Source organism: Nyctibius grandis, chromosome 6, assembly GCF_013368605.1.
Source record: "Nyctibius grandis isolate bNycGra1 chromosome 6, bNycGra1.pri, whole genome shotgun sequence".
NCBI lineage: Eukaryota > Metazoa > Chordata > Aves > Nyctibiiformes > Nyctibiidae > Nyctibius > Nyctibius grandis.
The window spans coordinates 19,298,910-19,312,908 of NC_090663.1; the positions used below are offsets into that span (position 1 = coordinate 19,298,910).

General features: G+C 37.0%; 1 protein-coding gene across 4 annotated transcripts in view; it reads right to left on the reverse strand.

The window, feature by feature from the left end:
* Positions 1 to 460: 460 nt before the first annotated feature.
* Positions 461 to 13,999, reverse strand: part of KCNIP4 (potassium voltage-gated channel interacting protein 4) — a 395,018-nt gene continuing 381,479 nt past the window's right edge. For all 4 annotated transcript variants that reach the window (XM_068403236.1, XM_068403235.1, XM_068403234.1 and 1 more), the window contains 4 exons: positions 8,213 to 8,320; positions 6,988 to 7,092; positions 6,593 to 6,655; positions 461 to 508 (listed from right to left, as the gene is read on the reverse strand). In XM_068403236.1, the coding sequence (XP_068259337.1) occupies positions 461 to 508; positions 6,593 to 6,655; positions 6,988 to 7,092; positions 8,213 to 8,320 (324 nt within the window). The remainder of the gene's footprint in view (positions 509 to 6,592; positions 6,656 to 6,987; positions 7,093 to 8,212; positions 8,321 to 13,999) is intronic.

Consider the following 13,999-nt stretch of genomic DNA (forward strand, 5'->3'; position numbering starts at 1 on the left):
TCCTCTGGACTCGCTCCAATACCTCAAATGGTAATGCCTCTGTATAAATTAGAAGCTAAGATTTAAGAAATATGCTCAAACACCTGGAGCTTAATCCAGTACAAATGAGTAGCAAAACTAAGAGTATTTATTTAATCTTCTTGTGATAGTATCTATTTTATCTAGGGGTTGGAATGATAATAAAGCTGCATAATGTGAGGTCTTACTTTGTATGAGTTTGGAGTAAAAATCTGACTTTTCAGAACAATCTTGTTAACTAAGCAGCTGCTGCTGAAGTGCTAAAGTATATATTTTAGAAAGTTTTTTTGGGGAAAACTTTATAATAAAAATTTATTTACATAATACATGTCTCAGTGTAAAGCTGAGTAATTTTATTTATGATAAAGTGGGAAATCCATCTTCTAGATAATGTTGCAGAATAGCTTGTATTTGTCCATTAGTTGTAGACCTAATGTCTTCATTAAATCACATTTTCAAAGAGCTGCATGGATCGCATTATATTCTCATCCTGTAAAAAAAGACAACAAAAACCCAAAAATCATACACCATTACAAATGTAGTTGGCAAATATCTACAGTGAAATTGGGTAGAACTAACTCTATTTTAGTTAATGACAACATTATTTTTCACCTTGTTTGGAGAAATTGTTAGCAGAAAAAGGCTGTTAATGGATCTACACTTAAATAGATTTTTTTTATATATTAATTAAACCAAAACTATTCTGTCCAGCATGCAATATCATGTTAAGAAAACTAAGTCTGCAGTATTTCAGAAGTTATAAGTTTATATGCAGTATAACTAAATACATACAGACAAATACTCAAGGAATAATTCTCGTATCTGAAGCATGAATCCGTACATGAAATTGCTAGCGCTGTGTATCGTACACAGGAGCCTTTTTTCAATTCTAGGGCATCCTATTGCATAGCTAGGGATGACTCTGAAATAAAATAGATTTACGTGTGCATCTTTGCATGAACCAAAGAGTCAGTCAGTTCTGCAAATACCACCGCAACACTCTTTGACTCCTCAGCTCAGATTTTCTGTGTGTTCACATTGAAAAATGCTGACTGCTTTCTAACGCTATGTCTGCTTTCTGATTGCCTTGTATTAGGTAGGTAACAAAACCTTCGACTTCCAACTTCTGCCTAATGCTTACTGATGCATCACTCTGTACTCCAGTTTTTATCAGTAAATAACTCTCAAGCACAGCAGTCAGGAAAAAATACATTTTTTTTGGTAACATTTACTTTTCAGTGTATAGAAGAAAGAGTTTACTTGTAGTAGCTCATATTTGGTGGCGTTTCTGGATCAACCGTTGGTTGCACAACACAATATGTATACAATACAAGAGTATATTACATGCTCATTTAGCAATTACTGGTATCTACTCTAAAGGTCCTCTTTTTTAATCTGAATGCACACCCATTAGTACTTTCTTGAGAGATAATCTAGCCATCTTTAATTCTAGTGAATAAAAAGACTGAATTTGATAGAATATTTTAGGAAGTTTCATGAAAGCGGTGCATAAAAACCCCACTTCTTAGAAAGGTTATCTCACAGTATTCTCCGCTACTGATAGGTATGTAGGCCTTCTGTACATTAATGTTCCAATAACACATGTTCAGTATCCATTTCCAGTTAAATTATTCACCATTCGGTCTAGTGGGTGATTTGCTTTGTAGAAATGACAAGTCTGAGTAATTTTCTTAATTTATATTATGAAACATGCACAGTGGGGTTTTTCATCTTTGATTCCGTATGTCACATGAAGTGATGTTGCTGTAAGAAGTGATGTTGCTGTAAGAAGTGATCTGCGCTCTATTTTGTTCTGATAAATTAACTTATGAAAGCAATGACATGTAATTTCACAAAAATTTGTTAGTAGATTAATACTTATAAGTTTGTAGAGGAAATTTACTATATTAAATTACTGGAAATTAAAATAAACTAACTTTTCCCCACTTCATTGTTTTGAAACGTCAATATGCTATTGAAGATCACTGATTAATGTAAAGTTAAAGTTTGGTTTAACTGGAATCATTTGGCATTTAATTATTTACAAATGTTTTTTGTATATACATTGGCAACTAAGCTCAGCAAATGTGCAAAGCAAACAACATTCTCAATTTAGAAAGTGTTTTGACACTTCCTACCAGTTTTATAATATATGTATCATCACAAATGAAACTAGTCTTTTTCTAAAATCAGCTCCATATTTCTGAAGTTTGCTGTTTCTATACAGAAGAATGCCAATGCCCCTCCTTTAGTCAGTCAAATGGGAAAAGTCTTCACAAGAAAATACAAGCTTGTCATAATATTTGGAACATGGTGACTTTTAGTAGCTTTTTTTCCATCTTCATAAATTTAAAAAAAAGAAAAAAAGCAGATGCTTGCCTTAGACTTCTTTGGCAAGTGTATCTTTCTCATTTGCCTCTTTTTTCAGTACATTTTTCTAAACACTTTTTCGTAATAGATTTGTTTAATGATTCCTAACTCAAGACTTTAGGAGGTGTTAGTGCATATGAAGCATAGTCCATATGAAGCACAAAACATGGATGAATGAGCTTTGCCAGATCTGACCTAACTTCGAGCCAACTTTGAAGTTTTTCTTACTGAAGTTTGAGATGGCTCCTTTGTTGTTTTCAGGCTAGCCCAGACCATCAGCATTGTGTATGGAATGGGTTACTCCTGCAGAAACTATCTGTCCCAGAAGCCTTTTTATCATTATCAGAAGGACCTTTAAATTATTCACCCTGACATTCACCTATGCACCATTCATGCCTTAGTCCTTTGCCTCTGTTCTTCATGGTGCTGCTGTAGATATGAAGCAATGCCCGAGTCAGACCATTTTCCACCAGTGCCAAGCAGTGAAAGGAGCCAGGTGAAGAACTGGGTAGCGCCTAGCCCTTGAGTTAGCCACACTACTGTTTCCCAAGACCTGTCTCTGCTATTTGGTAACTTTTGCAAAGCAGGACAGACAGCAGCCACTTTCTTAGACTCAGTCCAGCATACCAAGGGCAGGATAGTCCATTTCTCCTGTGGGAGCAGGGAGACTCCTGGAGTCTGGATGGCAGACTGGCCTTCAAACACACAGGTACATGAGGTAGAGAGGGCAGGGAAATCAGGTCATACACATTCCGTGTTCAAGATAGAGGGAGGATGAGGGGAAGCACCTTTGCTGTCCTCACTTAATTGTGGGCAAAGGTAGGTCCTTATACCTAGTGACCAGAGAAGACTACGCCCAAAGCCTGAATGCTCTGTAATTCCCTACATAAATGCTTAACACTTTATGAATGGACAGGCCAAGTAAGAGTCTTGAACTTGCTGTGTACCTCAGGCTGTACAGTGCTACTGCATTGATAGCTGTGCCAAACCAGTACTCAGCACAAGGAGGTGATTTTAAAAAGGGCACATGCGTGTATAATGACTGTTTAAGAACACACCAGAGGCTCTTGATGCTACAGAGAAAATCTCAGGAACCTGAAGTGGAACCTCTATATTCAAATATGCTCTGCTGTGTTCCTTCTCACTCTTGAAGCAAGCATGCCACGGTTTCCCTAGTTATCACAAAACACCAGTAAAAGGGATGTACTTCTAAGACACACTAATTTGGCTTCCAACTCAAAACAGAAGAATGGCAGTTCTTAGAGGCTGGCAACTCTTGCCTGAGATATCATTCAAAGAAAAGGTTCCTGCAGTCTTTCCCTGGCAGAACAGACGCCTGGTCTGTTTTAAGGTTCAGACTGGATGGGATCTGAGCTTTAGAGTTTGGTTGAGGGTTTCTTGTAGTGCTTGTCACCTGGCACTGTTTTGACTCTAGTCTCACAGCTTGAGCTAGAACTGGCAAGCATATCCTCTGTATGCCTTTAGCATATTTTCACATGCACCAGATGCAGCTCTAGCTGACATATTCATCAAGGGGCCTTCCCACTACAAGGTCTGAGGTACAGTCATTTGTTAGGCAAACTGGGAGGGAAAGTTTTGAGCAGACATGCTCTAACATCAGCCTTAATGCCAAAGGAGGGTTTGTAGATGAGGAAGCCACCATAGCTGCCAAAGCCTGGGGAGCAGCAGGTGTGCCGTACCCCTGTCCTGAATGTCCTGATTTTGGTAAGCAAAAGGTAATAGTAGAACTAGCAGTGGTCTGGAGAGAGGGCCAAGGGTGATTAAAGGTGTGATCTGTTTTCCTTAGGAGGAAAAATTTAATAAATGAGTACTTTACAGCTTGGAAAAGAGATACTGAATGAAGGGCAACCACGATAACCACTGTTTTCCCGTAACACCAGAACATATGAAAAACATAAAAATATTGCATGACAGGTCTAAAACACAGGCAGCTTTACTAGGATCACAGGATCATTTAATTTTGCTTTTGGCATTGTTAAATGCTCATGAAAGATGAGACGCCTTTCTCCTGGAGTGATGTGACTCACTGTGTGCTGAGGAAAGAAAGGAACCTGAACCTTACCTTTTTAGATCGGTCTCGTACCTATTAAGATATTAAAAAAAAAGATTTTCCTACAGCTGTGTTTTAAAAGGAAGCAGCCACTACTGTCCTTTGTGAAAAATGTAACCCTGAAAAGGCTGAAGCCATGTTAACTCCTGATGCAAGTTTCTAGAAGGACTTGGATTAAATCTAACCCCAAATCTCGTTTCTGAAACCAAATCTTGATATAAACATGAATTACACACTTTGCAGCTCAGAGGTCTTAATAGAAGAACAGGTCCTACTAAGTAGAGAGACAAAAATTTAGGCAGTGAGATACTTTTTGTATCAAACAACATTGCCACCTTTGAGGTTAAAAGCAAGTGAAGGTGAGGTAAGTGGCAGGATGAGAACAGTGTCTCTGTCATGTAGCAGTTGAGAGAGCATCTCTCTAACATTCTGAATACTCAGAAAAGGTAAATAAGAAATCTTCTAACAGACATGAGAAACTGTGAATCACACTGGAAAAGGAGAGCAGGCAGTTCCTTGCTGATGGCACTAATTTTCTTCGTAAATGAATCACTCAGCCCATCACCATAACTGCTATCATATCCAGATTAATCTGTCATTTAACTTCTAGAACTCTGCAGACCTCAGCTGGGAAATAAATCTCGTCTCTGTTTCTGATGATAACTAGCTTTAGCAGAGCAAATGCCTTTCATTGGTATTGAACAAGACTGACAAGCTAGAACCATGGTCAATGCCATATAGCACTGCCAACAGATAAGACACTACCCAATACCCTTTGCTAAGGATATACAGAACAACCACAGTTAGAAGAGCTGTGGTCTGTCTTTCATCCCCCAAAATCAGTGGATTAAAACCAAACAGAGAATCACTTACTGGGTAGCTGTGCTCATGAGAGCAACCCCAAGGAGTAACTACAGATGCATATAAAAATAGACCAATTCTAGAGCATCTTTGTTGTTTACTGTTCAGCTTTCCCTATTCCAAATGGTTAAAAATCTATCACTCACTAGCTGCATTTATCTTGCTAGTCTTGTTCTCTCCTGACTCTTGTCTACTGCTCTCCTCTTGGTATAGGAGATAAGACGCAATACCACAGGTTATATTGCTGGTCTGTGTCAGCTTCATACTAATCAGAGTCAGCCTGGACAAGGTATCAGTAGAACAGTACTATGATTCCTTATATTTCTCACTGTCACAAATAGTGTTGAGTTTATTTGCCACATCAATTTGCATACCGTAATCAAGTATATCTTATCACCATGTGTAACGTGACACTTCACAGTACATAACAACCTCTTATCATGCCAAAGACTTGTCATCATCATTTTGTACTATATCATGTTTCTTTTTCTTGTGTTTTTTAACTGACAAATTAACAGTACTTCCTTAAATTTCTGAAAATGCAACTTATCTTTCCTGAGATCATCTCCTGGTCTGAGAGCAACCTGGTTTCTGAAGGGCAGAGGAGTGAAAACAGGCTGTAATTCCTGCTGCAGAAGTTTATTCTCATTCCTGGCTCTAGCGGCAAGGAGCTACTTTCAGCAGTTGAAGGAAATTAACAGCCACCTGGGTAGTGTAAACACTTGCAACTGATAATCACAATCAGTTCTCACTCTCTTGCCTTGAGAAAACCTGCCTGCTGTTAACTCCTGCCATCCAACACTTTACAAGCTCCTTGCACTCTCCCTTTTTAAGGCCTACGGCAGGTCGTGACTCCTATAGATTATAAATTTTCAAGCAATGTTATTATTATTGCTGTCACTATATGCCGATTGTAACAGGAATATGTTCCCCAGCATGGGCAGAAGATAGAAGTAAATATTTAACTGAATGTGAAGAAACGTTTTTCTATCAAGTATAAACAAAACACTTGTAGAGAGAATGGATGTGGACATGGTTGTCTAATAAGCAATGACAGCTTGCAGATAACATTTCTACAGATTCAGGTCACAAAGTTATTTACATTGTTTAGTGGTTTTGTGTAATGGTACATACTCTACATACATACTCTGCCTTGGGAAAATACTGTCTCTGGTATTAGGATTACCATCACTGGCACTCCAGAAATCTTTGTAGCGCTATGATAGCATTAGCCAACAGATACAGGTTCAGTACTTATCACTGGATACTTACTTTCTGGCAGCTCTCGATGAATTCATCTATGGTAACTACTCCATCTTTGTTTTTGTCCATTTTCTGTTCAGAAAGAATAAGAATGTATGTTTATCCTCCTGAAATCCTGTGTAAAACAAGTCCTTTTTATTATTCATTTCAGTTATATGTCAGCCTAAGAACAACCAGGCCAAAATGCTGTAAAGATGTAGTAAGTGATACACTAGAATAAGCTTAAGCAGCTTATTGTTGAAAAAGCAAGTTGTAATGAATAGATCTGAGAAACTTGGGATGGAAGCATAGAGAAGAAAAAGGATTACAGAATTGGCAGGATATGCAAAACTGTTACAACAATGAAAATCTTTCCGTACCTGCTAACAGAGCAGTCTTTTTGGCTCCTATGTTACCTGACCCACCTGGAAAAATGTTTCCACGTGTTGTCTAGGCGCATCCTCCTTAAGAACAGGATAGGTGCATTTCCCCATCATATCATATATTGCTTTCATGATATCAAGCATTTCCTGAAGAGAAAAAAATAATGTGTCTGTAATGTAAGGTGCGTTGTAGACGCTGCTTTAACTCAGAACACATAAATGCTTTTTAGGATTTACATTTTAGAATAAAATTTTGAGATTGCGCCTGTTATTTTGTGACTGAACAGCTTCAAGAAGGAACTACTATGTTCCTAGAAATTTTAGCATGTTAGTTCAGCTTTCATAGATAAACTTGTTAAATAGATGCAGATGTAGGATTTTGATTTTAAATTATCTAGAATATGTGCAAGTTCATGGATTGTGGTAAGAATCTCCTGAGGTCTGGTGAATAAAACTAAACAGGAAAGTAAGTTCTGTAACAGCAAGTTAATGGTCAAAGCACATCAGCTTCTTACAACTGTGTTTTCTGTAGAGAAAATAGAAACACCCATGCACACACCTGCACATACGCAGATTCCTCCTTCTATATCAAAAGCTTTGAATTTTGTTAATAGAGTGGCTTGTGAAAACTATAAGAATTATAAAAACAAGTCATCTGCCAGTATGATGATAAATTATTCAATAGATCACCCTTTTATAATAATCATGAAGTGTTTTTCTAAAAGTGTAAAATTTTAAGTGTAATATATATATTTACATAAAGACGCAGTTTTGAAAAAACATATATTTTTATGAAAGCACTCATTTGGTCCCACTGTAATTTAAGTACGTGTTTGAATCCTTCCAGAATAAAAGATGTAGGAATCTTTTTATATAAATTCTGTTTCAAGTAAAAATTTTTAGAAGTAGATTGATAAAATGAGTAACAATTATGGCCCACGTACTTAATTCTTTTTTGTCCAAATATCCTACCAAACTACTTTATTGTAGTGACTGAATGTGCAAATACATAGGCATAAGTTGAAGCCAAACATTTCTGTACCTGAAGAATTCTGACCTTTTACAATTTCTGTGAAGATTTCCCCTTTTCAATTTTTATATATGCCTTTAAAATGAGAAAAATACTTTATTTTTAGCATGTCTAGTTTCGTAATATATGTTTATTTGTTAACATGTCTAATTTGACAATGAAGCCATTCCTCTTTGAAAGCAGGACTTACATATACAACCTTTCATTTCAGTGATTAGCGTAAAAAGTAGACCTTACCTCTTTAGTTATATATCCATCCTTATTTATATCATACAAATTGAAAGCCCAGTTCAGTTTCTCCTGTACTGTCCCTCGGAGTAAAATTGAGAGACCCATAACAAAATCCTAAATAGAGAAAAGGTCTTGGTCAGTTGGAATTGAGCAGTTTTTCACAAACACTCAGAAATCCAGAATAATGCATTCCTCAGAAGCACGGAAGTCTGGAAGGATGTGTTTTTTCTATTTTTTTTTTTTTGCTTCATAGTAAGTGTTAAGTCTTGCTGGCTTTTTAAGTAATTAACAATCTAGGCACTCTTTGCTACAGTCATAATTAATAAGTAAATTGAGTATTTTTCTATAAAATAAGCCATAGTTTTCTGTTAGTGGATTTATCTTCTGAAATGCCTCACATAAGCAGTTCCTGTTGAACTTAATAACAGGGAAAAGCAGTCCTCATGGTTTAATGGTCCAAAAAAAAAGCTTAAGTGGGAGTTAGATTAATCTAGGCACAGGAGACCAATTTTGCGAGAACTATATACTAAGGAACATTAAATTCTTGTTAAATCTATACCTTGTTGGAAGTGGAATGTGTGGTTCCCAGATCTCTTTTAGATCAATCTGCTGCAGTCAACATTTGAAACTATGTATGCTACAGTACATCTCAATAGTTAAACCTTTTATTGGAAATATGAAAGGGAATAATATTTATTATATGTCCATGTACCACCTTAATGCTTTTGTGACCTACCAATACTCTGTTGCTGTAGAGCTATTCCACAGAAATAAATCAGAAGACTTTTGAGATTATTTATCTGTAGTATTTGGTTATAGATTTTTGTTTCATAATTAATACTCTTTTGACATCACAAACCTCATTTACATTTAGTGAGCATCTTCCAGATTGGAGAAAATATGGACTGGTATGTGTCATCACCTGTCTTCTGTATTTCTTAGCATGTTAACTTTTTTTAAACAATAGCTTTTTTTTCCTAACCCTCTCCTCCACTTTTTTCTATTTGGTAAGCTTGTAAACCCATAAATCTGTGAAATTGTCTCCATAATAGGTCGAGCAGAATATGGCAAGAGCTTATATATAAATGTGTATTTCTACATCATTGGCAAAGACATATAGGAAGCCTTAGAGTAACACTAAAGCAGAGACAATAAAAGCTGAAAAATTTCTTATCAGCACCGGCAAAGTTTATGCATTTACTTAAAACAGGAACAATGGAAAAGACTGCACTGAGGTTAGACATAAATTAAAAAGGTCTGATGTACCACACAGTCAAATAAGTATACCCCATACAGTGAAGCATATACAGATATCGTGGCCTCAGAGGATCTAGTAGGCACAGACAGCTCTCTGGACAGCTTCAGTCTTTTTAACAATTCAAGTGGTATGCTCTGGGTTTTCTTAGTCTGTCACAAGATACTGTCTGACTGGTATATGTGCCCTTTGGGGTAAATGGATACATGAATCTTGAAAGAGTTTTGCTCAAATTGTCTTGTCTACATCTCAATGACTAATTGAGGGTCACAGGGTTAAATCTCCAAACAGCTCTTTAACAATATACTATTAAGTATTAAAGTGTTCAAGAAATTCAGAACAGATTTGATCACATTACAGCATTAGCAATTAACCTTTTTAATTCAGTATCATGTGTTCAAATCTTTTCTGCACTGTTTTATGTTCTTGATGTAGCTTTTCCTGAAGTCCTTTGCACAGGTCTCCAATAACTTTATTTTTTGAGAGTATTGTATTTCAGAACTCTGAATTTATTTTTAATTTGGCACCAGCAACATTATTCTATCTAAACCATATCTATTTTTCCTTTCCTGATTATTTCTCTTTCTTCTTTTCTGTGAAACAGTACCCATATGTTATAGCTGGCTTCCTGGCATCATATATATCCCCATTTGCAAGGCTGCCCTTCTATCATCAGTTTTAAAAAACACACATTAAAAAACTTGACTTTATGCTGTTTTGCATAGGACTGAATGTCCTTATGAAAGCTGAGACAACTAAAAAACCTTCCAGGTGTGTTCTCTAAACTTTGCAAGAGCGGGTCATATTGCATCAACATGTTTGGGAATCATACGTAGTTCAGTTCTGGTGCATTGCCTTTGTCTGAGCTTTGTGCCAGAGTCCATCTCAGGAACAATAGAAAGGACTTATCATAAGAGGAAGCTGTGATGAGCTGAATAAGGACCAGTTAGGATGGGATATCTTTTCTACATACTCACTTTCATGCAATTGAAGAATATAGCAGTAAAATCATATAGAAATGGAAAATCTGATTCAATGGATATAGGCTAAATCCACAGGGTATTTGGGCTAGATCCTCAAAGAGAAAAATGCTCTGCGTGGTGGAAGGCGATGTGTGTGTCAGGAGCAGTATAGCTGTGCTAGCTGTTTAGCTGGTAATCCAGGGCAGAATGCCATAGTAAAGCAGCAGTGCTGAGGGTAGCAGCCAAGCTCAGAGAGCATCTGTCTATATGCTTGTTACCAACAACTCAGTGATGCATGACTCAGGCACACCATTTAGCATGGAGCATGAACCCAAGTCCCCGTTACAGTATTAAAGTACCCAGATGTGTTTTCCTTCCTAGTTTAGACATCTAATTTCTGGGGAGAGAGGAATTCTACTTTTAGGGACTATTTATTTTTGAAGTAAGATTCACAGTACTGCTTAGACACTTAAATCCCCTACGGATGGCAACACTGTCCACTGAAAGGGCCAGTCCTGCTCAGCTGAGCACCTAATGACGTGAGATGCATCTGATCTAGGGTCACAAGGAGGTCTGAAACTCCGGAGGAGGTCTGGACTGAGACACAGCTCTAGGTCAGGTCTCTCTTCAGGCTGTGACAGCGAAGTTAGAAGCACAGAGGTCTGTGCTTTGGTACTTGCCTTTACTCCTTTCTACAGCTCCCTATTTCTGACTTGCTAGCTTCCTGCTGAGCGTGCTAATACCTGTGAAGACCTCCATTAAATGCCAAACTCTCCTGTGCCTAACTTTGATTCTGCAAGAAAGGGGGATGTCTCACTGAAGCGTTGCAAAATGGAGCATCATTGCACCTGTATTGGGGCCTCTGTGTGCTCAGTATCACAGCCTGCTCACATTTCACTTCTGCACTACAGCTGTATAGAGCTTCTGGTTGTGATCTGGGATTAACTTGTATTTGGTTTTTTTTTCAGCAGTGATTAATTATCTCTTAGCAAGGTGGCTGATGACTTTCTGATTGCTTTATCCCTCAGTAAATCTTTGTGGAGAACTAGTTCATTAATAAATTAATTAAGAAGCTTAATAGTGTGCTGTCTCAAATCCATAGGAAAGCTTAAAATTATTCCACCTGACCATGTGTTCCTTTCTAACTTGTTCAAGGCCAGAAGAAGTAGGTAGGCAGGCACCGAAATCCATCTTGGAAAGGAATCAAGTGATGAATGTTAGTCACAGAAATGGTGGAGCCCTGGCGTGCGTAAAACAAATATCACCAAGGAGGAGCTGCTGTTAAGAGGAAATACGTTTCTTTGTAGCTACTTTACACCAGCTGGTATTAAAATGCTTATGAGATCACCACTGTCCTGAGAAAATTTAGCTCATTTCCTACGTGACATGAACGAGGCTTTTTGTGTTGAACACAGAGAATCACACTCGTATACATTCATTAAACTGCTACCCTCATATTGCTTCCTTGGAGACAATGACTGTTTATCACTGTTATTATTAGTGAAATACCAAAGTTGTGTTTGATCTTAAGATCTGGACTCTCCTATGGAACTGAGTTAACATGCTTGTTAATTTATTAATTAGTGCAAAATTCTCATGTAACAATTGAGAAATAAACCAATCAGAAAATCACCAGCAACTTTGCTAAGAGTTATTAATCATTTTTTTGAGAAACAAATGCAAGTTTGTTTTTGATTAAAAATGACAAAAATCTTTAAAAATCTCCATTGCATTTGGGCACAGGTTTGTACTTTAAGGCACTGAGAATTAGTGGGATTCCTGAGTGACCCTCCTTTCGTCAAGATCACATTTAGAATAGCCTTAATCTCCATCTACAACAAAGTATACTGATTTGGATACTGGCATGTGGGTGCAATGTGCTTTATCTTTTATCATATGTCTGCAGTTAATTAGCCTCAATTTTCCTGACTATGTAAATAGCCTTGAGACCCAGATCTTCATTTTGGTTCAGTTACAATATTCATGCAGCAAGTGGAAACCTTGCTTTCACATCTGTCTCTGTCTGATGGAAAAAGTAACTTCAGTTCACTAATATGCCAAAAGAGCCCTTCAATAGCTGGGTTTTCCGAAGCTCTGTTTGTACCTCATGTTAGAGCAAAAATAGCTGGCATAGCTAATGAAATAAGTTAGTCTCAAAATTGATACAATCATGGGATAAGGAGAGACAGGTTCAAGCAGCTAGTTTCATGAGTTTGTTTTTTATGCTACATGAAATGCTTCAGTTGGAGAGCCTGACTCTTATCAGAGAGTATACAGATTTAGAGATGACAAAACTCTAAGGACATAGCAATCTCACCAAGCAATCTCATCCAATGAAGGTGTGTGTTTAAGTTGTGCTAAAGTCTAACAACACTTCATTGTTGATGGTTGAAAATTTGAGGATAAAAGAGCAAAAAAGCTAGAAAAAATTCTCTGTTCTTCCCCACAACTCCACTGGTTCATTAGAAAAAGGAGAGTGCAACACAAAAAATGTCATTCTTGCCTACCTTCTTTCAGTACCATTTCAGATTTTCATATCCTTTTTACATAAAAGAGAGCTGAAGAGTGTTTTTCATCATAGGTCATTATATGAAATTGTATTTACTCCTACACTTTGATATAGAATGTAAATTGGGTTAAATGATTATTTATTCTCCAAATTTTTAAGTCACTCCCTTTTTATCTACCTTGTGTGCTGTTTGGGATTTTTTTCCTAATGGAAATTAGAAAAATAGAGTACAGATTTGTATAGAAAGAATATGGCACTGTTGCACCTAGGATAAAAAGGACCAGGAAAAAGATGACGATTGCATTTTTCACATTTCACAATATCTACTTTCACATTTTGCAGCTACTTTCACATGATTAGAAAAAAGCCTAAACATTTTTAACATAAAGAAGATTCTTCTGGAATGGCTATCATACAGTTTGTAAGCATAATGCTGCTACATGGTACAAGGACACAGATGCAAAAGTCTTGACAGCAGTAGAGTTACGCGGGATTCACAATTAGTGCAAATAGTATCAAAGACTGGATCACTCTGAGTCAATATTGAACAAAAGTAAGCTGGAAATGTCTGTTTTGGCAATTTAAAAAAACACTGCTGCTTTTATTTTCTTGATTTATTTTATTCCAAAGACTTTTTTGTGCACAGACCTGTACTTTGAGATATTAAAATCCCTTAAAAAGGGCTTCATATCTACTGCATTTCTTAAGGCTTTCTGTGTGAGATACAAATGTCAACAAATTGTCCAGGAAAGATACAAAAGCTTATTTTGTTCTCATTATTCTTAATGATAACAGCAGAAACTATTCCTTATGATAACAGCAGAAATACTTCTCAAATACTGATGCTAAAAGTGTTTTCTCTCATTGCCTCTGCTGTTGCTGATTTGACCAGAAGGATTCCTTGTAGAATTAGCCTAGGTACAGAAGATGTGAATAAAACCTCCATTCCCACTTCTAGTTTCACACGGAGCCCATTGATTTCAGCTGCCCAGAAAAAGGTAATAAAGGTAATAAAGGTAATAAATGCAAATAACCTCCCACAAAATGATCTGGTTATAGTCCCAGTT